This window comes from Nyctibius grandis, chromosome 1 (assembly GCF_013368605.1).
Source record: "Nyctibius grandis isolate bNycGra1 chromosome 1, bNycGra1.pri, whole genome shotgun sequence".
NCBI lineage: Eukaryota > Metazoa > Chordata > Aves > Nyctibiiformes > Nyctibiidae > Nyctibius > Nyctibius grandis.
In genome coordinates this window covers 36,295,448-36,317,558 of record NC_090658.1, presented here as the reverse complement: position 1 = coordinate 36,317,558, position 22,111 = coordinate 36,295,448, and the positions used below count along the sequence as shown (strand labels likewise).

Here is a 22,111-nt window from a genome sequence, read left to right as displayed (position 1 = left end):
ATCAAGGTGGCACAGATAACTTGCCATTGTTATTGGTCCTGAACTTCTACTATTGGTTTCTTAGGTGGATTGCTGTTGCTCTCCTGGAGTTTATCTCCTGAGCACCTAGTAACTGAATCAACACCTTACAAAAGACGAGAGAGGACGTCTACAGTACTTGGACAACTAAATAGAACATACAATATTAAGAGAGTATTATAGGTAATTCCAAGTCTTCACAGTATGTATCAAAACAATTATATAAATTATATATAAGGAGGATAGGTGTGTACATTCTAAAGTGACTTAAGACTATTTAAATGCTCTGTCAGCTTTTGTATTAAAGCTCTGTATACAAATAATGTATAAATTATTAAAAGATTAGAGTGTATTAACAAATGGTTAATTAAGCATAATAGACTTCAAGAGGTTAATAGATTATTACAGTGGCATGTATAGCCTTGTAGAAGACCTTGATATAGTTACAATTCCTTGTAACAAATACCAAGTTTACAGTATGCCTTAAAACAGCTCTTCATCATGTTATAGCCACTAATTTACTTAAAATGAGACCTAAAAATGCAGACATCTGGAACTTGACTGGCAAAGGACCAGTGTGGCAGGAAACAAGTTTCTATTGTCAACATTTCTTTGTTGTTCTTTAGATAATAAACAACTTTGCATTGGCAAATGTGCAATATAAAATATTCTTGCACAATCTTCGAACTGCCCAACTCTGATGTATGTGAGAGCTCCAGCTCTATGGATTTTCAAATGTTCCAACTGCTTCCTTCAGAAGAAAAACATTGTTTCTACTACCCCTATCGCTAAGTGCAAAATTAGCACTGAGTAATCTGAGAAGCTAACGTCCAGGTTGTGTCCAATCCTTTCCATCAGATCACATTCATGTGGAAGCAGCAGTGATCCCTCAGACCTGCCTGACTTGTCCCCTTGACGTTCATTGACTGGTTTTGTGTGGTGGTTTCTTCCACACCAGCCAGATGAATTAGTATTTTGCAGTAGAGCATAGATTTCCTTTGCCAAGAACATTTATGTTCATCTGTGAGAAAGTGCTTGTACACTTCTGCACAGTTTTTCTCTGTATACGTATCAAAGGCCTTGGACACAATGAAGTAGCTCAACACAAAACAATGAAGGAGTCAGTCTGAGATGATAACCGGGCTGTCCCCATACGTGGATGTTATTTGGGGATAGATGCAGGGAGGGAAGAATAGGGTGTTTCTGGTCCCATGACAGCCCTTAAAACTATGCATATTATTGCAGTATCTCAGCGGGAAGCTGTTCATTAAGGGATGTAAGTAACATTTGCCATATGCCATTTATTTTCTCGTGCTGGCTTTATTTCATGTGCCATGGGATGTCTCTCTCGGGCAATGTACTTTTTCATCTGGGAGAGGAGAGAGTTGCTTGAACATAATTATTACTGTATATAAATATATTCTGGAGGATGAACATCAGAGGAAGTGGTGAGATTTACAATGATTTGTAAGTTCGCTGGGGAGCTCATTCTGCAGACTCGGACTGGCACCCATGACAGTTCTGGATGTGCACAGACAAGCTTTGCCCGTACTGTATAGTCTTATGGTCTCAGAGAGCCAAGTTGTTGACCACAGAATTCAAGCAGACTTTTTGAACACGTTGTTGTTTTCAGTAAAAAATAAAACCGTTCCAAGTGGAGGAGCTACTACCTGTGAAAATAAAATTACAATGCTGTGCAGCAAGTGGGGCTGTGCTCTGCACTGTCTAGAGGCAGTCTGGATTTATCCAGCTATTTGCTGTCTGGGACAGTTCTACACAGCATGAGGTTTCTGGCTCTGTAACCATCTGCAGTTCTTGGATTTTGTATCTGCTTAGGGCTTTTTTTCCTCTCTCTCTTTTGGTGGTTTTCTTTCCCGTCCTTATTCTGCCTGATTCTCAGAACACCAGGCAATCTTCACGGAAACAGATGCTAAATAGTCTGTAGCAACAGCAAAGGAGCACCTGGATCGCTGTATTTTAACAGTGTTTCTAGTTTCAAATAAATTGTCTTGTATATATTTTAGTAAATGGTAATGGAAACAGAGGTGACACAACAAATCAAATAAAAAATCTAACTCTGCTTCAGCATTTCAGACACAGACTCTGACACCTAAAATGAAGAGTTGCTTTGGTCTGCTTCAACTTGTGTAGTCTAGCTGTTGGAGAGAGGCAGAAAATCAGAGTACAACTATTTCTCCTGTGCATTTCCCCTTGGCCTTTGAGGTTCACAGCCAAGGAGACTTTCAACAGCACTCATACTTAAGCCTGTGGTTTGAAGATACAGTTTGCAGATGAGTTTGGGCTATTTTAGAAGGATTTTTCATTCTAGGATTTCTGCAGGTTGGCTGATAGTGCCAGAAATATGGCCCCACCTGCTCCAGTTGCTTCCTTTGCGCTGGCTTCTGCTAGCAGCCGCGATGGTCTGGGATAGCCTTTGTTCCACCAGAATGAGGAGTGTAACCATAGCTAGGCCTAGAGAGGGGCGTGTTGGCAGTGGGATACACAGCATCCCTCTGCTCTTGCTTCCCATGCAGGCCAGAAGAACCTGACCTGTAACTTTTTGTACAGTTATTGACTCAAATTTATCCCTGGTGTTATCCCTGTTATGACTTAATAGTCTGTATTTGGCTCATTAACATTTTAATGACATTTTTCTTGAAGAGAGAATGCTTTGTGGAAATTGCAGATTTATGGTGTTTCTAGGAAGATAAGTTTATTTCCAGCTAAAATGAACCACAGCTCACTGGGACTAATGTAATGCAGCCTGTGTTACAAGTGTGATTAGTTTTATATCCTATTTTCTTTTCCCCCTCAGAGGATTATGCCCAGCTGTGCAACATTCCTGTTCCAGGATCTCGGCGGCCATATGGACAAGATGCTTTGGTTGACTTCGAGGAGCACTACACTCCAGAAACTAATCCATACTTTGTTGAAGACCGTAAGCAAGTTTCTCTGTTATGTAAAATACTTGAAATGAGGGTTGTAACTTGGATTATTTCCCTGTAGCTGGCTTAATTCTTCTGTTTGCTTCGGAGTTATGTGGCCTATTTATGTTTTAGTAATTCCTATGACACTAGCTTTAAGTCAGGTGTTCTGGTTCAAGAGCCAGCATTGTATAAGAGTCCAGTTGGGCTCAGAGTACAATATTAATTTTTAATATAGTGAAATAGTTTGTGCCAAGTGTACTAAATTTGTATTTACCAACAGATTTACAGCTAAAGGTCAAAAGGATTGCCAGTTTTCCTTCTCACAAATTAATTTTCCTTTGGAGCATACGACAGATTTCCTCGGAGTCCATTTAGTTTAAAAGAAAAAAAAAAATCCCTTCACGCCAGCTTTCCATGATTTTCCAGCAGAATTTATATGGGGGAAAGGGTGAGCATGCAAGTCGTTCTCGCTCAACAGAGAAAATGTACAGCACAGTATGATCAGAGAGTATGCATGCATAGAGCCGTCAGGCTAGACGGAAGGCCTGCCAAGCAGGGTCTGAGGGATTGTATACAGCATCTCAGTTGTACTTCAGGAATATCGGGGGTCTTTACAGGTCTGGCCCAGCTCACTGTTAAGACTTGTGGGAGAGGAATGCTTACAGATCTCAGCATCTTACTCAAAATCAGCCACCCTGTACAGGTCCAGCATATTTCGTCACAGTTTTAGAGAAGAAAAGTGGAGGTATCAGAAGGAATTGGTAACTTCTCGTGCTTTATACGCATGGCTACAAGTTGCCACTCCGCTCTTTCCCAAAGTGCTTCTCCTGTACAAAGAGTTCTTTTTAAAGTAACAGTAATAGGCCAGAACAGGGCAGGAGGATTACAGCATGCTATTAGACGGGTGATACGCATTTCTTGTGCACATTGCACTTTATACATTTATACAGAACTACACAAATCAGGTTAATGAGTTCATTTCTATTTAGAATCTAAATGACCTTCTACCTCTACACAGAATTGTAAAATGTCTTAGTTCTTTATATCCAGATTATTTTAATTGAACAGTATGAGTGTTGATGTCTAATTGAAATGTCACACAGGTGATCACTACCAAACACCATGAAGGGCCCAGAAAGGTGACTGGGTAAACAATGTGACAGATAAAATAGGGAGTGGGAAAGAAGCACTTCGCAAGCTATAAGCAGTGGTGAATAAATACGATAAAATTGTGGACAGTTTTGAATCCACAGCTAAGTCCACTTCTTAGGGACAGAGACTTAAGAGCTCATGTCTCTTGCTCCCATCCTGTCACTGAATCAGATACAGTGGCAAGCAAATGCATAAGAAACGTCAAAACACGCGGCTGTATGACTCTGTCATAGAATCATAGAATGGTTTGGGTTGGAAGGGACCTTAAAGATCATCTAGTTCCAACCCCCTGCCACAGGCAGGTACACCTTCCACTAGACCAGGTTGCTCAAACCCCCATCCAGCCTGGCCTTAAACACTGCCAAGGAGGGGTATCCACAGCTTCTCTGGGCAACCTGTCCCAGTGTCTCACCACCCTCACAGTAAAGAATTTCTGCCTAATATCTAATCTAAATCTCCCCTCTTTCAGTTTAAAACCATTACCCCCTGTCCTATCACTACATGCCCTTGTAAAAAGTCCCTCTCCAGCTTTCCTGTAGGCCCCCTTCAGGTACTGGAAGGCTGCTAGAAGGTCTCCCCGGAGCCTTCTCTTCTCCTGGCTGAACAGCCCCAACTCTCTCAGCCTCTCTTCATAGGAGAGGTGCTCCAGGCCTCTGATCACCTTCGTGGCCCTCCTCTGGACTCGCTCTGTCCTGATCAGAGGCATATTCCCTGACAGATACAGTTGCTGCATGTTTAGGGCATCAAAGACTTCAAATTCACAGTCCTGCTGTGGTCTGTATGAGGAATACAACAATACCTCCCATCCTGTGGCAGGGCTGTGTGCTTCAATGTAATATTTGTCACTTGTGTGTAATCAACTTCTACAGAACCGAATACACACATATTAGAATTACAAGCCAGGTCCCATCCAGCTGTTTTGAAGTAGAATATTTTATGAAGTTGAAGGTGCTGTGAGTGATAAATACTTTGGTTTTAGCTAGTTAAAACAACAACATACTGTATTTATGAGAGAGAGCAAAAAGACCATATGTATATATGTGTGTACATATGTCTATGTACATGCATATATATATGTACATATATTCTATATGTTGCATAAATTATGCCTTTATTTTAAAAATATCTGTGTATTGGGAGGGGCACCTTGCCTTTTCTTGGCACTATTTGTTGTCTAAATTAGCAAAGATCTCCACTTTAAAGGACCCTCATGAGCCGTCTGCAAGCTTTGTTAGAGGACGTGAGAACATAATGAAAATTGATCAAGTTTCTTACTGCATTGTTACCATAACATCATGACAGTCTGCTCAGTGTCCTCAGTACTATCACACTGAGATGTGTTTTACTAGATTCATGGAAAAGATTGTAATGTTTCCCACTTAATGTACACTTGTGTACATCCCATGTGTTACGTATGTTCTTGAGATGTAGCATATGTCAGCAAGTACTTATGTCACATTATGTGTTCAGTGTCTCCAGAATTTATTCAGTGTATGACTGACCAGCATGATCCTTACTAAGAATCCCACCATGCTAGAGAAAGTCCAGGATAGAAACAATGTGTGTAGTCAAAGAGAAGGGGAGTGGAAATGACAGTACAGAAGTTAAGTGGAGGATGATACAGAAAGGGCAGAGTAGGAAAGACAAAGCAGGACAAGATAAAAGAGAGGGCCTCAAGACAGGAGGGAGTAAATATGAAAAGACAGCAGAACAAGCACAAAGAAAGGGAGAAATTCATATTCCTAGGTAGCTTTGCAAATCTCCATATCGCAACTGTTGCAACAACATAAATCAGTAAACAGGTTTTAGATTAACCAATGGCTGGTATGTGGAGTCACTATATTAATTATATGTTATGGGGCAGATGGGGAGATGTATTCTATGCTATTCCACTCCAGCTCCAATTTCCCCTCCACTTCTATGCTATATATTGATTATGCTGATAAACTTACAACTCCCAAATGCTCTCAACTTTTGCCTCAAAAGTCTTTTTGATGTGATGGGCTGCCATCTGCAGTCCTGTTACATCACTGCTGCATGAATAGAAAGCTAGTGAAAAAAGTTGTGCAGGACTAATAGGAGCAATTCAGTCCTAGAGAGAATCTCTGAACACGTAAAAATGTCAAATAATTTTTTAAGTATAAATCCTTCCTTATACATAAAAACATAACTGTCAAAAAAGCCCTAAGACAGGGAGCACAAAAGGCATTGTACAAACCACTGAATACAAAGACAACTCTTTGGCTTTGACTACTCACCATCTAGAATTATGACAAGGAGCAATTGGTAGATTATAGGTATTTGTACTGGCACCAGTCGCTGGAGTACCAGCCAAAGGGTTGTTAACCAAAACCGGAAAGCAGTCTCTGATTTCTTCTTACTTTCCTTTCCTTGAGGCAGTTGAGATTGATTTTTTTTTTAATATGTTTTCTTCTAGATAAATTAGAATGCACCTCTTCCCTGCTACATGCACCTTATTTTTCTAGAATACTGTTTTAAGGAAATTTTACCCCAAACCACACTACCACTTCTTACCTTTGTTTCCATAAAGGTTGACACACATACCAATTCAAATAAAAGGTGCTATTTAGAAAACACTGATTTATCCTTTAAAAAAAGACTGTCAAATTCTGCAGTTTCCTTTGAAAAAAAAAAAAAAACACAGATTTTTAACACAAATTAAAAACTTAAGAGTTCACAGAGTTATTCAGTTTTCAATCTTGCGCTTTTCTAGTGCATTTAATACTCTGCATGGTGGAGATCTGCTAAAGGTGACCTATTTTCTGCAAAGTCAAGTCACATTCCAGTAAACTCCTGAGAGAATTTCAGACTCTCACTATACATTTGGGTATACTGGTTCAACAGCTCTGTAACTTACTTGATTGCAATTCTTTCTCCACCCAGGATTTCTGAACAGCTTTGAGGAGTTACAAGCAGAGGAATGTGGTATTCTCAATGGGTGTGAAAATGGCCGATGTGTAAGAGTCCAGGAGGGCTACACCTGTGACTGCTTTGACGGTTATCACCTGGACATGGCCAAAATGACTTGTGTTGGTGAGGATAGCGTATTACTACTTCTTCTGTTAGCCTATCACTGGACCTAAGGAGGGGCTGGAACAAAGGAGTTAGAGATGATCACCTGAATTGTATTAAAGATGCCCACTTTGATTTACTGCGAAGGCCAGTAAATATTGTTACAGAAATAACTATGTTGGTGTTTCTCAGTTCATCTTGGTCATTACAGCTGTGTTCAGTTAAGAGCCTAGAAATGAGCAGACACACGTTTGTGTAATGAAGCTTAAACTTCTATCAATAATTTAACACTAATATATAGAACAAATGTTTTTCAAAGGCTTTAGTGAGCTAAGAGGATGGAACTGGATCCAGAGTAGAAGAGTAATTTTAGGAGCAGGTTTTTAGAGAGGCTGAATCACCTAAATATGCAGATAACCACTTGGTGGGGTTTGACCCCTGATTCTCACTGATTTCAGCAGTCAACAGACCCAACTATTCCTCTCACTCTCAAACTAGTAAATCTGCACAACTGCTAACCAGGACATCTAATGACTACGTCTTTGATTAAAACAACAAAACATGGGAACAGCAAGTGTCAGTGAGAAGACGAAGCAAAACAACACCCCTCAGTGTAGAAGCCTAGTAGAGACCGTGCGTGGGTATTTCAGTTTAAGGTCTGTACTGACCTTGCTTAGCATTACGCTTTGTAACCCACAGCTGAGGTCTCCCAGCTGTTTCACGATAAGATGCCTGCATGCCTTGTAATCTGTAGGACTTTATGGCAAGCTGACCTCCTTAGTAAGAAAAGATGCAGCTCCTGTGTATTTCAGGCCAATGCTGCACACTGTTGAGTGCAGGTAGTTTGCTGTTCACAGCTATTTAGTTGACAACGCCAACAGCTCCTAAAGTATTTGATTTTTTAAAATACAGATATTATACTAAGAACTTGGAACTTCTTTCTTATAAGCCACTTTTCAGTCATCAGATAAAACCTGTAAGTGGTTATTAAATTTTTGTTTTGCAGCTTAGGCTGAATTTGGACTTGGTAATCTAACAGTTTAAGGCCATTTAATTCGCTATTGATTTCTTATGGTAACTTCTGTCTTTTCCCAACTTGTCTGTTACAGCTTTTGACCAAGCCTAATTCCACCTGATCAGAACTGAAAATAAAGTTTATTCATACAGCATGTTCTACTCCTGACAATGCTGGAAATAAACGAGTTTTACCTACACACCAGAATTAAGTACTTGTCTTTTGATGTCCCCTTTTTGCAGATGTGAATGAGTGCAACGAGCTGAACAACAGGATGTCTCTCTGCAAGAACGCCAAATGCATTAACACAGAAGGTTCGTACAAGTGTTTGTGTCTCCCAGGGTACGTGCCTTCAGACAAACCAAACTACTGCACACCACTGAACTCAGAACTAGACAGTGAACTGGAGTAGAGGAAAATCTCCATATCCTAAGCCCATATACTCTGCACTGTATAAAGAAAAGGAAGAAAAGTATTTAACTTGAGAAGAGAAGGCACCAGAGTAGCGAACATAAGGGGAGAAAAGCATTAAAATGTGTCAAAGGTGAGACATGATGGGCTGATTGTATATCAGCTTCACTGAAGTGACAGACCAAATGGACACATTACTCTGTATGAAAGAAACGATCAAGTATATAGTGTGTTCATAAGAAAAAAATAATATCTTCGAAAATAAGCAAAAACAGTGCTGTTATTTTAAACAGAAGAGCTTTGGTTTTTTGGTTTGGATTTGTTTTTTTTTTTTACTATTGCTTGATTAATTTGGCATTTAAATAGTGATGGAAATATTTTATATTACTATGTCATTTTTTTGATTGTTCAGTTTCTAGCCTACTGTTTCTTTTCAGACCTTTTTTCTGATCAGTACAAATTCTATGATACAGATATTCTTAGGCCATTTTATAAGAACTGTTACACAGGGTAATGCTCCTCCTTCTCTGGAACATTGGTCAGTGACTTGTTTTTAATGTGCTAGTTGTCTGCCCTGTGGAGCAGGCACCATTTGTTTTCAAATGTTTATATACCTTGGCGAAAAGTCCTTATATTCATTTTGTATTCTGTATGGTTGTTACTGCACTTAAAGTCTTTAGAACCTTTCTTGCCAAGTTCAAAGCTGCTAGTGGACAACATTGGATTCCTTTTGTACATTAAAACAAAAGATTTTAGCTCATGTCTGTATTGTAATGTGTAAATTGAACACAAGAGAGATCTTGTATGATTACCCTAACATATTAAAGCTGTATATTAAAACTCAATAAAATTACCTTTTTTTAGAAAAAAACCTATTTACTAAATGTAGGCATTTTTATTCTTTTATCGGTGTTTATGTTACAAGAGCCAATCCCTCAGGTGTTTACAGTACTAGAATTTAATTTACATTACAATAGTTATAGGGAGTTGTCTGGCCGGTTTTTCCTTCTTATGCTGTTTTAATAAGACCAGAATCTGAATTAGTTGATGCCTGAAGCTAGGCTTCCAGAGGGAAGATTTCAAACACAGACCTACAGAAACTGTTTGACTTGGAAGCTGATTCCCATGGAATTTTTCTTCTTTCCTGGTTTAGGTATGTTTCCCACTAAATCTGCAAATAAGGCTCTTCAGTACGATGGCCTGGTTTTCAGAAAATACTGAAGGGGGAAAATTTCCTTTTCTTGATGAACTGTACTTTCCCATCAGCTCTATTTTTCAGTGGAAGGAGAGAAAGAGATTAGGAGACTGACAGATGTTTCACTTTGACCTTCTCCAGAGTGAAGGAGTTTGCTTTGGAAATCCCAAAACGGGTCCTTTTGATATTTTCCAAATGAAACATTTTTGCTGTGTCTTTTAGACCTGCCCTGCATTAAAAGGAAAAGGATAACATGAGACTTTAAAAAGTGGGTCAAATTGGGTCCTGTTGTCTGAAAATTATATTTTTGTTTCTCATTTCACCAAAAAAAGAAATAGTTGTTTTGGTTATGAATCCAATTTCTTTTCCAATATTTAAGTCAGACACTGAACCAAAAATATCCTAAGTTGTGTTCCTTTCAGTACTGCGCAGTCAGTTGATCTCATTAAAACCCCTGTGCCTGTTAATGTGCAGAAGCACCTGTCCTTCCCAGGGCCCCTCCTCTCTATCTGCTGGAATTTGACACTAGGACTAGTGAAGTTATTGTATGCTTAAGATCTGATGGTATCTTAAAATGTAAGAAAAAAATGATAAAAAAAACTGTGGGGGAAGGTTCTTTAAGGAAGAAACTCTTTGTAAAGTGCCCAACTCCCCTGACTTTTCTAGAATTAAGCAGGAGAGGGGTGGGGGCCAATCGCTCTTCTCAGTCAAAAGCAGTAGACTACAAACACTAGAGCTGGTCTATAATTAGGAAAAAAAAAAAAAATTCTTCCTTACCTGCTGTGGTTAAGGAGGCAGGAAGGAAGGAAGGAAGGTCTGGCCTTACTAGAGAATTCTGTAACTAATGAGCTCTTAGTTGTCCTGCTTAAGGTTAATCCTACGATCTTTAAAAAAAATGAAGTCACAGTTACAACCTTTCATTGGATTCAAGATGAGCTCTGATCTGCTTTCAGCTATCATGAAAATTCATAGACAAGACAGTGCTCCCCCCACTCTCACCTCCAGACAGCCTCCTCCTGCTTCAGAAAGTGGCTGTGTTCACCTCTGAAAGACGGCCCAGGCCCCAAAGCTGTCATTGGCACCAGCACCACAGCCTCAGATTTTCAACATCCCGGTACTCCTTCAATCCTTCCCCAGCAAGGGCTTTTAAATGGCAGTACAAGTCTCTGCTTTTCCTGGGAGCACACCAGTATGACAGCTGAGGAAGTAACACTCAAACTTCAGTACCCTTAGAAGTCTTTGCCTGGGGACAAACACTGTATGAACATGTAATTCTGAGCCACAAGATTTGGCTCCGTGCTGATTTATTACATCTTTTTAAAACAACAAGTTTAGAATAGCCTGGGACTTTGCCATTCTCAGACAATATACGCTCTGACCCCCTTACTTTGTGTTATTTCAGACATAAAAACCAACCCAAGCCCAAGTTGTTCCATGAGCAACAAAACCAAAATGAAGCCTGAATTCCTAAAACCTTTCCTCATAACTGTTTCCTCAGTCAGACTAACTCCAGCTCCAGCTCCTTGCATCTCTACCACTCTGAACAAGCACAGGCAGCACCTATCTGCAGCTGTGGGTGCCAGGACAGGGTGATGAATGCACATATGTTGACACAACTGCTGCCAAACCAAGTGTTGTCGCTGCTCTCAGGAGGGAGGGTTAGTTGGGTCACTTGTCTCTAGCTGTTCATCAAGCTTCACAGACACCAGATTGTACTGGCTTTTTTGTCTCGTTTGCCTTATGTACATGGTTGAAATTGGTCACGGGGTTAAATGCTACCAGTAGGTTCAGACAGATGGCAAACAATGCCTCTGTCCACAGAAAACAAACCAACCAACAAACCTAAGCCTAAGTGGCCTCTTGGCCTCTCAATTTCTGTTACCAGCAATTCTCAAAAGAGGTTTCAGTGTGTCCAGCCACCTTCCATCTCCCCTGCCTGATTCAAGAGGACAGCAGCTGACCCAAGCCCTGAGTGAAGCTTGGAAACATTCTTCTGCTTCAATAGCCATGTCCTCATCACAGCCACACTCTTCTATTACAGACACTGTATAAGCAAACAACATACTTTGTGCATGCTTCTGCCTTTCCCTTTTGCATCTTCTTACCTCTAATATGCCTTAAAACACACACAGGGAGCCAAAAGCAGACCAAACAGCCTAAACTCCACTTACATCCCTGTGCTTAGTATTCCACGTTGCCTGGCTCCAGGCCTTCAAAAATGCTTAAACAAAGGAACCACAATTGAAGGAATTAAGTGAAATTCAGCCGATTTGACCTCAGCCTCTGGAGCCCACCTACTTTGCCCCAGTGTAGCAAGGCTGGTTCTGTCATTTCACCTGAAAAGCTGCAGGGCTTCGGAATACAATTTTGATTCATAGTTAAACAAACATTTTCTTAACATCATTAAGACGAGGGATTGGACACCACGGATGTAGCCATTTACTTGTTACAAGAGCTGTGGTTTAGGTGAGAGCCCTAAAAATACAGAAACCACCACATATAATTCCATGATTCAAGTTTCTGAGTGCAGCAGAGTCTGGAACTGATTACAATTTATACCAAATGGCACCACTAGTTTTTACATCCATATGGACCCTTTAAAAAAATATATTAGTCCTTTTTCAGCCAGCCATTTCCTTGCTACAAAAAATAAAATTGCTGACATGGTAGAACTGAATTCTGCTAGTTCCCTTATAATGCTGCTATGTTAATGAGAATGAGGTTACTACAGAACTAGTGACACACATTTCAGCTAGAAAGACATTTGATATGAATAGATACTTTCATGTTGGAATGCTATTCAGTGAAAAATCAGCCAATGTTAGAACAATTCAAAGTGAACACTAACATTCCTTGGGAAAAAACAGTCACAGCTGGACAGATCATTTTAATTCAAGAGACAAAACTGGCAGTCATGACAAATATTGAGCTAGTCAGTGGCAACTGACACAGTCAAATAAATATCTGACTAAGAGAAGTCCTAAAACGCTAAAGGCGCCAAAGTGGTTGTCATGACCTATTAGCTCCCAGTGATCCTCACCCTCATGGGGGTTTGAATCTGAGTTTTGGGTTCCTCACTGCCCCTTGAGTGATGTCCACATCGCAGCAGAGGGGATGCTGGCTTTGGCACTTTCTCCTAACCTCTCAAAAGGAAGAGTGACAGATCTCATTAGAGCATGTCATGGGCCTGATCTGGCCAGCAATTGAACCACAGTGCATTCCTTCAAAGTGCACAGCAAACTTCAAAACCCCACTGCTGCCTCTAGAAGAGACTACAGTATTGTTCTTTTAATAATGCCACCCACTTTGAAGAGTAGTTTGTACTTGCTGGGGACTCTGCTAACACCAAGCAGGCCAAGGGAGCTATTAAGGAGCAATTCAAGCAAAGAGGAGGTGTGTCACAGAGGCTACTGCTCACTTCTGAGATCATTATTTGGTATTTATATAGCTTTTTCTATGAGAAAATCTGAAATTTACCTAGGGAGGCTAACTGATGTGTCCAAAAGAGAAGCAGAGTAACTAAGAGTGAGTGAATGAGGAAAATTAGCCATTTGCTGAAGGCCTCCCGATGAGTGATGAAGTCAAGTTGTGAGAGAGTAACAGTGTTCTTTGGGAGAACGCCAAGGACCAGGCTACAGTCCCTGCATTCACCTGCAGGATTAACCTCACACATTAGGAGAACTAGAAAATTTGGACCTTCCTGGGCCACCACCTCCACAGCTGGCACAGGCTGTGTTTGCACACCAAGCTGTGAAAGAAATGCAGGATGTCAGCCATGTCAGTTTTCCTTCAAGACCACTGAATCACCAGATATGTATTTTGACTCAGAGACTCCTAATGGAAGTCGTCATGCTGCGTGTTCTGTCCCAGCTGTGTCTGGGGCCTATGATTGCTCTGCTCTTGTCCCTCTCAAGCTGTAGGGCTGGGAAGATAACCTCTGTGCCTCAGCAGCTGAGCAGTCTCACTGAACTTTGAAGTTTGCCCTGCCTGAAGCAGGAGATTGCACTAGGGGCCTCCAGAGGTCCCTTCCAAGCTACCTTTTTCCATGAAAGGAGGCTGTGACCTGACACAGCAGCCTCTGCTCCCTATCCTTATGTGAGACAGGGAACCTGACAGAGGGAACGTGACCCCTTCCCTTTCTTCTCCCACACCTGAGCACATGCCAGGAGTGTGCCTTTCACTTTGGAGAAAACAGAACAATCTGCTCAGCCTGTCTCAGGATAATCCTATCCAGAAGGAGCATTATGCACAATGATGTGCACTGTTGCTTGCTATGGACCAATACGTTCTTGAAGAGTTAACTGGCAACCTCAGGTAGAAGGAAAGTTCTGCAGTAAAGTTTTTGTCCTGACAAAAGACACAGAGGAGGGAGGAAATTAGGATATTCTTATTTCTTTCTACACTGACTTTCCCTTCCCCTCAAGTCATGCTTTGCCACACACTGCTTTCCATTAGCTCCAAACCAAGGGGGATGGAGAGGATACTGCTAGCCAGCATGGAAAAGTTCTGCATGACAATTTCAGCATCACCTCCAATCCCTATCTACTCACGCTGCCAGGATCCATTCCGGGATGGATTTTTCCAAAGCACTCCGTATTGACTTAGCTCTCCTCCCACCAAAACCTGTGGCACCTCAACGGATTCCAGTGGGAGCAGAGCAAAGGCTGTGCCAAGCTCATTTGAGAAATCCCACCCTGTGTGTTTAATGAGGAATGTCTCTGGCAGAAAAATTTTGAGTATAGCTAAGCAGATTTTTTATTTTATTCACATTAAAAGAAGTTTTATTTCTGCCACTTCTCATCCAGGAGGTAACTGCCCGGAAGGATGGGTAGGACCTGTTCCAAATTCCCCAGCAGGATATAGTCTGTTTCCACCTAAAACTGCATTAAACTTTCCTATCATCTAAATGGTCCCTGTCACTTTGTGAGTGGGCAGCATTCTCAAGATCCACACTTCCTCTTCCTCCTGCAGGCTGCCATCCAGCTCAGCTCTGGCCACAGGGGCATTCCCTACTTTCTGTCCCATTTGATACCCCTTTCCAGGGCCAGTCCTCACTGCAGTCCTGCTTCTGCTTTTCGCCTCCAGCTCACCCTGTCATTTGCTCATGACCCAAAACCTCAGCATCCCGTGCACCCGTTCCTTCCTGTTCACTGGCATTGGACTCCACAAAGTAGTTTTCAGTCTCTAAATACAGATTTGGCATGTGGTGAAACTGATAGCTACTATCCGGTACTTAGAAAAATCTTCCATCGAGGTAAACTGATCACATCCATCACAGCACTCTCTCTCCTCACAGAAATAGAAGGCACCACCACCACCAAGTCAACTTTGTATTCTTCACAAAACTACACAGAGAGATGTGACATGTTTGTCTTCCTTCTTTTATCACAAGCAAGAAATTTCAAGTATGATTTTAGCAATGGACATATTCTTTGGTCTGCAGCATCATCAAACTGAGCTGAATAGAAAACATGGAATAAGGAAGTTTCAAAAATAAAACAGGAAAGGGAAATCCTTTGATTTGCACAACAGTGAGCTGAATGAACATGTAATTTTCATTCACATTTGCTCATGCTTATATGTAATTTTTTCCAAAAGCTAAAGAAAAATAGAGGATTATTATTTTAAAAGTCCCTTAAGCTGAAAAGAAAAAAAAAAAAGGAACCACATAAACTATATTACTCATTGCAATGTTAGTTCATTTCAGTACATTGAATATAAAACAAAGCAGATGATAGGGAGCTTTTGAGGGTTTCACTGTTCAATGAAACAATACATAGTGCATCCAGACATACATATTAATTTCACATCTGGTAATAGTTCTGGTATTGGGTCATTCCACCAGAAGGCAGCAATAACTATTTTTAGCCAAGATGGCCCTTACTTCATCCAGTAAAACTTGGTTTATGTTTGAGTGTTTGCTAAAAACATTACATCAAATACTAGACCTAACAAAACACTTGCAAATGTGTACTACGAGGAAGATGATACTCTAGGAAAATCTAACGCTTATAGGTGTTTTCCCTGTCTAAACACCTAACTCAGCTCCAGGAGACTTAGCAGCATACAGAGCTCAAGGGCAAGGACCTTGAGCAACATCTCCTTGCACATGGTCTACCAGCCTCCAGGGCAGACCAAACAAAAGGTCCCTGCAGAGCTCTCTCACTATGATTCCCATAGACTTCTAATGTCTCTGGTTTAGTTCTCTGTGATTTCCACTGTCATTTCTTCATTCTTCTGTACAAGTGCAATTGACAATATCTGTTAATATCACTATAATAACATTTTCCCACCTAATTTTGGTGCAATGCCACTGATTTCAGTGACTCTCATAGGGAGAAACTGTGCTCCTAATATATAAACCACAGCAATTTTCTAACAACACTTCAAATTTTCAAAAAATAAAGCAATTCAAATCTGTGAGGAATAAAGTGTTTAAAACCTTTTGAAAGAGATCTAGCAACACTGGAGAAATTTGCTAATTATGATTTTTTTTTTTTTCTGTGTTTCAAAACAAGTAGTATCTCACCGAACCCTTCCAACTCTCCTGCTGTCAACATGAAACATGAACTAAAATGTACTTGTAATTAAAGGGCAAATAGTAAGAGTCAAACCAAACTTTTTAAACTCTGGGTTTTGGGGCTTAAGTTATCTTTATATAAAGTATTTTATTGTAGGATCATAAATGGGATGAACTATCAGCATCTTGCAAAATTTGTTAATTTTATAACTAATAAATATCAATAAAAGTAAATAGAATTCTCCCATTGCATAACCAGCAGAAGATCTGAATCCAGCACCAGCTGTTCAACAACTGCACAGAAATATAAGCAAATATCATGAAGACCTGGAGATACAGTAGGAGAAATTAAGCTCTTATAATTTGTTTGGGCTGAAAACTGCAGAAAAGAGGAGAGCTCCGAGGAAGCCTGCCGTTCACGGGTTTTCACAGCAAAGATGATATTTTTTTCTCCTGCCTTGTCACTAGAGGTCAGCACAGCATCTGAAGTGCCACATTGTTCACGTTTAAGGAATGATAAGGAAATCCACAACACTTAGAGGGAAACAGTGGTCTTAAGAAACAGCTCCAAGAAGACAGAATCTCTGTTTCTGCAATGGAAGAAATGTGAAGCCTCAGAAAAAGAAGGACACAGCAGCAAAAGCGTGAACCCAAAATCAGAGTAAAAGCATGCTAGAAGTTTAAAGGTTCCCACAGAACAAGGGCTATTTTTAACACACCCATTAGCCTAAGGTAAAAGCTGTCACGTAAAAAGCCCAGCTGACTAACAGTCTGAGGACTCTTCCTGATGCATGAGAAATAAACTATTTAATCTCCCGGCACAACAAAATTCCTATCCCAGGCTGTGAACAGCTGGTCTAGCTCATGTGAAGCTAGCTCATACATGCAGGTCAAGGAGATGGGGAAAGCATTAACTGCGCTGGAACGATTCCTAGGAATGCAGGGGAAAAAAAAAAAACACAAACACACTCATCTTCCCAACACAACAAAACAGATCTCCACTGTGTGATCCTTGTCCCTTTGAAGTCACTGAAGAAACCTCGTTGTTAGGGAGTCTCACTGTGCACGTTGCTATTCCTGTCCCCAGGGGCCTCTCCAAGGCCCGATTACTGTCAGCCAGGAGGTGACATGCTATCACAGCACCTGACAGGAACCGTGAAGGAGCAACTCTTCCTCTTCCTTTCAGAAGAGGAGATTGCAGCAGTCAGCTGCTCTCAAGACAGGTGCAGGCAACAGAGATTTGGCACTGAAGAGATTGCGTCAGGGCAAATCAGTCACCTCCCCTCCCAGCGCATGTGCCAGAAAAGGGGTCCGTGTTCTGGTATGATTTATGGTGTTCACCGCTCCAGCAGAAGAGCACACGTTTGTCAGTATGACCCAGACTCCAACAAAGAACTGTGTAGCTATACCCCAAAAACCCATTTAGTACAGACTGCCCTACCTCAAATGGCAGCAAAGGGCCTTGCACTACAGTGTCTTCCATAAGCTGACACAACAGCATTTAGCACAACTTAGCCTGCCTCCCCTGTTCTGGCAGATAAAGGAAAGCAACACCTTGAAATACGCAAATGTTTGGTCAGCAAATTGAAGACCCTTGGACTAGTGGCAAAGGAAACTACAGGAGAATAAATTCCCACTGACATACGGGGAAAGTAACTCATCTTGGTCAATGATGTATTACAGCAAGGGGAAACTCATGGAAATGAGAACCTAACTCCATCAGCCTAACAAAAAGTACATAGATTTTAGCCATTTTTAAATATTTTCTTTCCTACTCTGCACCTGGTTATGAGTGATAAGTAAAGTGGTATGCACCCAGCTTCTAGCAACCATGAAAAAGTTAACAGATTCCTGTAGGGAAGTCTTTTTGCTTGAGATGCATTACCTGTAAAACACATCACTGCTCTTTTATTAGTACATTATACACAAAGGATGAAACAATTTGTCACTGCTATATGTCTTCTCACTTTTCTTCTTGGAAACTTCAATTCTAAAAGACACACATTAAAATAGATGCAAGAGTAGAAAAGTGGGCTTTTGAGCTCAAACATCTAAAGGTTGAAGTGCAGGACTATAATGCCTGAGGTCTTCTGTCCATTACTAATACCTTTGAGTCATAGTGCATGGGAGTCAAAAACGGGCACCTTATTGTGCCAAGTGCTGTAAAAAAAGGCTTTCTCTCAACAGAGGTAGAAAATGAGAAAATAAGGTGGGTACAGGTGGAAAAAGTATACCAGGAAATAGTGAGCTAATGCTAGTAATAGTGAGAGCAGCTGCCCACCCTGTGGGAGCAACAGATGCAGTCAGGAACGGGGACTTCTGACACAGCATCCTGAGCAGCCAGGAGAGCAGAGAAGCCACCCACAAAGATGGGCAGCACCAGAAGAAGAATTTGTTGGAGATAATGTCTGACAATTTAAGAACCTGTTGAAATTTTAAGTAGCCCCTTTTACCTTTCTGGAACAAAACACCACCTGCGCCCTGCAGCAACAGTGTCGACATTTTTGGAGGACGGTAGGACAAAGGAGAGTTTTGCCCTTCCTCAGAACAGTGAGGTAATGTTGCAGTTGTTTATAGCAGCTTCTCACAAGTAGGGGAGGAAACACAAGGGTGCTTGCATGAAAATTTTACAAGTGGGAACACAAGATGAAATCGTGAGCTGGCTGGAAGCAAAGATCAACTCTGCTACACTAAATTACACACACCCTAAGCAGGACAGAAGTAGAATGCAAAGAAACTTGAATACAAAGATGTGACTCAGAAGGGAATAGGAGACAAGTACAATACATGGAGGAAGAAAGATGAAAAGCAGAAACAACCAATAGAATAAACTTTCCAGATAAAAGTATTACTTCCTGTAAGATCTTTGTCAGGTTACTCTATTTCCTCATCAATACCATGAAGACAGTGTTTCCTGCTGTCACCAGCTCCCAAAAAGCTTTGAACTCCTGGTTGTTTGTACAGAAATCAATCACAGGGAAGAGACGGGGATGTATAGAAGGTTTGGGCCTTAAGAACTTTAACTTGTTGTAAATGAAGCTTTAACTTTAGTCTTCACTATTATGCTGCCATCAGGATTAATGCATGTTCTTTGTTTAAGATACAGAGAAAAAAAAACATACATTGTGTTTTGGTAAGCAAGAAGGTGAAAAACAAATTAGACTTCTATTCATGTTCTCCCTTCATTACCACACAACCAATCTAAAACATGTACAGATAGTTTATGGCATGAGGGATTACAGACCACAACTGTGCTAACCTCATGAGGCCACAAACACAGGGCAGACAACCAGCACATTATCTTCTATGTGTATGTTGACTCACAGCTTGAGTCTGACCTGCGGTTTTCCCTGGCTTCTTTTTTTTAAGATCACAGTGAACTGTTCTTCAGCTTGCCCCATAGCTGTAAGTGGCAGGGCTGTTGGGATATTTCTATGTTTTGGTGATTTGCTTGAGTGGCAAAAGGGAGGAAAACAATACATTTTCTATGCAGTGAACATAAGCTACAATTAGAAAGGCCCTTAAATTCACAGCTCCTCAGCTGCTATAAACTGGCACAGTTCCATTAAAACCAATTGGCCACATTCCCCAGACAGCTCAAATCAGTGTCGCTCCAATGAAGCTGATGAAGAAACACCAATTTGTAGAAGAGAGGGATCTGGCCCACAGCTTGCACTGCAGTCTAGAGAGACCATCTGTGTTTAACAGGACCGGAAATCAAATGGAAACTCTGTGTCCTTATAATTTACTCAATACTACTGAGACAAGTGATTTCCATGGTGGTGTCAGGTAGACTAAACAAGAGCTATACAAGATAAAAACTGGCTTATTGTTTCTGCCTCAGTATAGCTTTACCAGGGAAAGTTACGCAATTTCTTGCAACGTATTCCATGAGGCAATGAAACATGAAGGCAAGAAGGAGACAACTGAAGAGAGAAGAGGGACAGGAATAACATCATAAAGAATTCAGGCTATTTAATGATCTATAGGCAGGACAAACTAGAGTGTTCTGCCCTGCTCGTGCTGACTTTATGTCAAATCCATTCCCACTGATGTCAGTGGAAGGAGTAGCATAACACAATGCTGCTCAGCAGCACAAGGGAGGGGCAGCATAAAAGCAGAGGAGAAGGCTCAGGTAGCTCAGGTTTTTTTTATTTTGGAAGCTGTTCTGAAAAACTTCCATATTCAAATTTCATGGGAATTTGGATACTATTTTTACCATTCTAATAATTGTGAAAAGCCAGATGCAGAGCTAGAACTAACTCAGTAATCAGTACTAGGGGGGAAACCATATCAAAGCATCTAGATTAGTGTTTTGTGACTCATTGGTAGAAATCAAAATTATTTGTGCAAAGCCCCTTTGAGGTGTCCAGCAAAAAGCAGTGGTTTTGTCATGCTGCCATGGAATAGCTCAGTCTAAGTTCTCTGTGGTGAAGAATTCACGATTCTCTTTACATGAACAAGCTGACTCTGCACACAGGAACTCACTGAAGAGAAAGAGTTTGCTTACATCCTTAACACATGCACACATGCATGTATTATTTAGGGCACAGAGTGTAAATGAACTGTGAAGAAAAGACGTTTTGAATTCTAGGGGACAAAACATCCCCACAAGTTCTGGGCACCACAGTGTTGTTACTCTGCATCTGCTCATGCAGCCATTGTTTGTCCTAGATGCTAATGCATAAGAAAGATGAGTAAAAATGGGACTGTCAGAGAAAATACATCTCTTCTGCTTCGACATGGAAAAATTTAACTGCACCTTACAAGGATCTGCCCTCAGCAACTCTCTCTCACCCTGCTCCTTGCTCACTTGTAGCTCCACAACTACCTGATCGATCCCCAAAGGAAACTCTGAAGCGGAAACGCTGAAGACCTCTCTCAAGACAGACTATCTGCTCAAGACTGAAAGGGTAAAGTGGGAGTGAAAAAGTTTGCACACTGGGTGATAATTTCTTCCAATGTGCAAAGTCGGAATGACAGAGGAGAGAAATCCTGCTTTAACTTTGAATTCTATTTTTAATTGTTGGAGATGTTTTGAATGACATTGAGAAAAGATGTGTGTGTTTGAAAGAAAGGCTACCAGCAAAATCAGTGCAAGCAGGATCCTGCAACTGGGCTCTACTGGCACCGTGCTGACACAAAGCAAGCAGCTATTCAAGACTAAGCCTCTCCAGGGCTCTGGCAGTGCTTGGTGCTAACTGCACCACAGTGCGCAGAGAATGCGTGATGCAAATTCAAGTCTGTAACCACTAGCAACGCGTTAAGCAGATTTACAATTTAAACTAAATGACATTTGAATAAAGGTATGCACAAGTGAAATGCTAAGCAGCTTTGCATTTCAGTGCCATTACACTGTGGAGATCAACTTTGCAGAACCAGGGTTAGTTAGGCCTATTCCACAGCTGTTCCATAATGATAAATTCAATCAACTTTTACACCTTGACAGTCCTTCAGCCTTGGTCTAAGGTCTGAAAGAGCCAGAAAGACTGCAGCTTGCCTTCAGTCGTCTCCACGACAGAATCTTCTCAGCTGAAACTGGTTCCATGCTTCAGCTGAAGTCAGTATTTGATCCACTGTTCACTACAAAAAATTATCCTACTCTTTGTCAGATTTGTAGTGTGTGATCTTCAAAGATCAACATCTTCCTAAGACCTTAAACCTGTCTGCTAATTATCAATATTAGCACAAGAAAAAATATCATAAATATTGTAAGTTTCAGGTCCTTCTATATAGTAAATTATTGATTTTGAGAGGAGTTTCACTTGCAGCATGTCATTTTGGTTTAACTTTATGAAAATGTACTTTCAAGGAAAACCTTGGTCTTGAGTTATTATTAA

General features: G+C 40.8%; 1 protein-coding gene across 6 annotated transcripts in view; it reads left to right on the top strand.

The window, feature by feature from the left end:
• LTBP1 (latent transforming growth factor beta binding protein 1) overlaps positions 1–9,381 on the top strand; it is a 156,746-nt gene extending 147,365 nt beyond the window's left edge. For 5 of the 6 annotated variants that reach the window (XM_068414396.1, XM_068414406.1, XM_068414387.1 and 2 more), the window contains 3 exons: positions 2,834–2,956; positions 7,002–7,151; positions 8,388–9,381. In XM_068414396.1, the coding sequence (XP_068270497.1) occupies positions 2,834–2,956; positions 7,002–7,151; positions 8,388–8,557 (443 nt within the window). In that variant the 3' untranslated portion in view covers positions 8,558–9,381. The remainder of the gene's footprint in view (positions 1–2,833; positions 2,957–7,001; positions 7,152–8,387) is intronic. The other variant, XM_068414382.1, reaches the window with a different exon arrangement.
• The last annotated feature ends 12,730 nt before the right edge of the window (positions 9,382–22,111 follow it).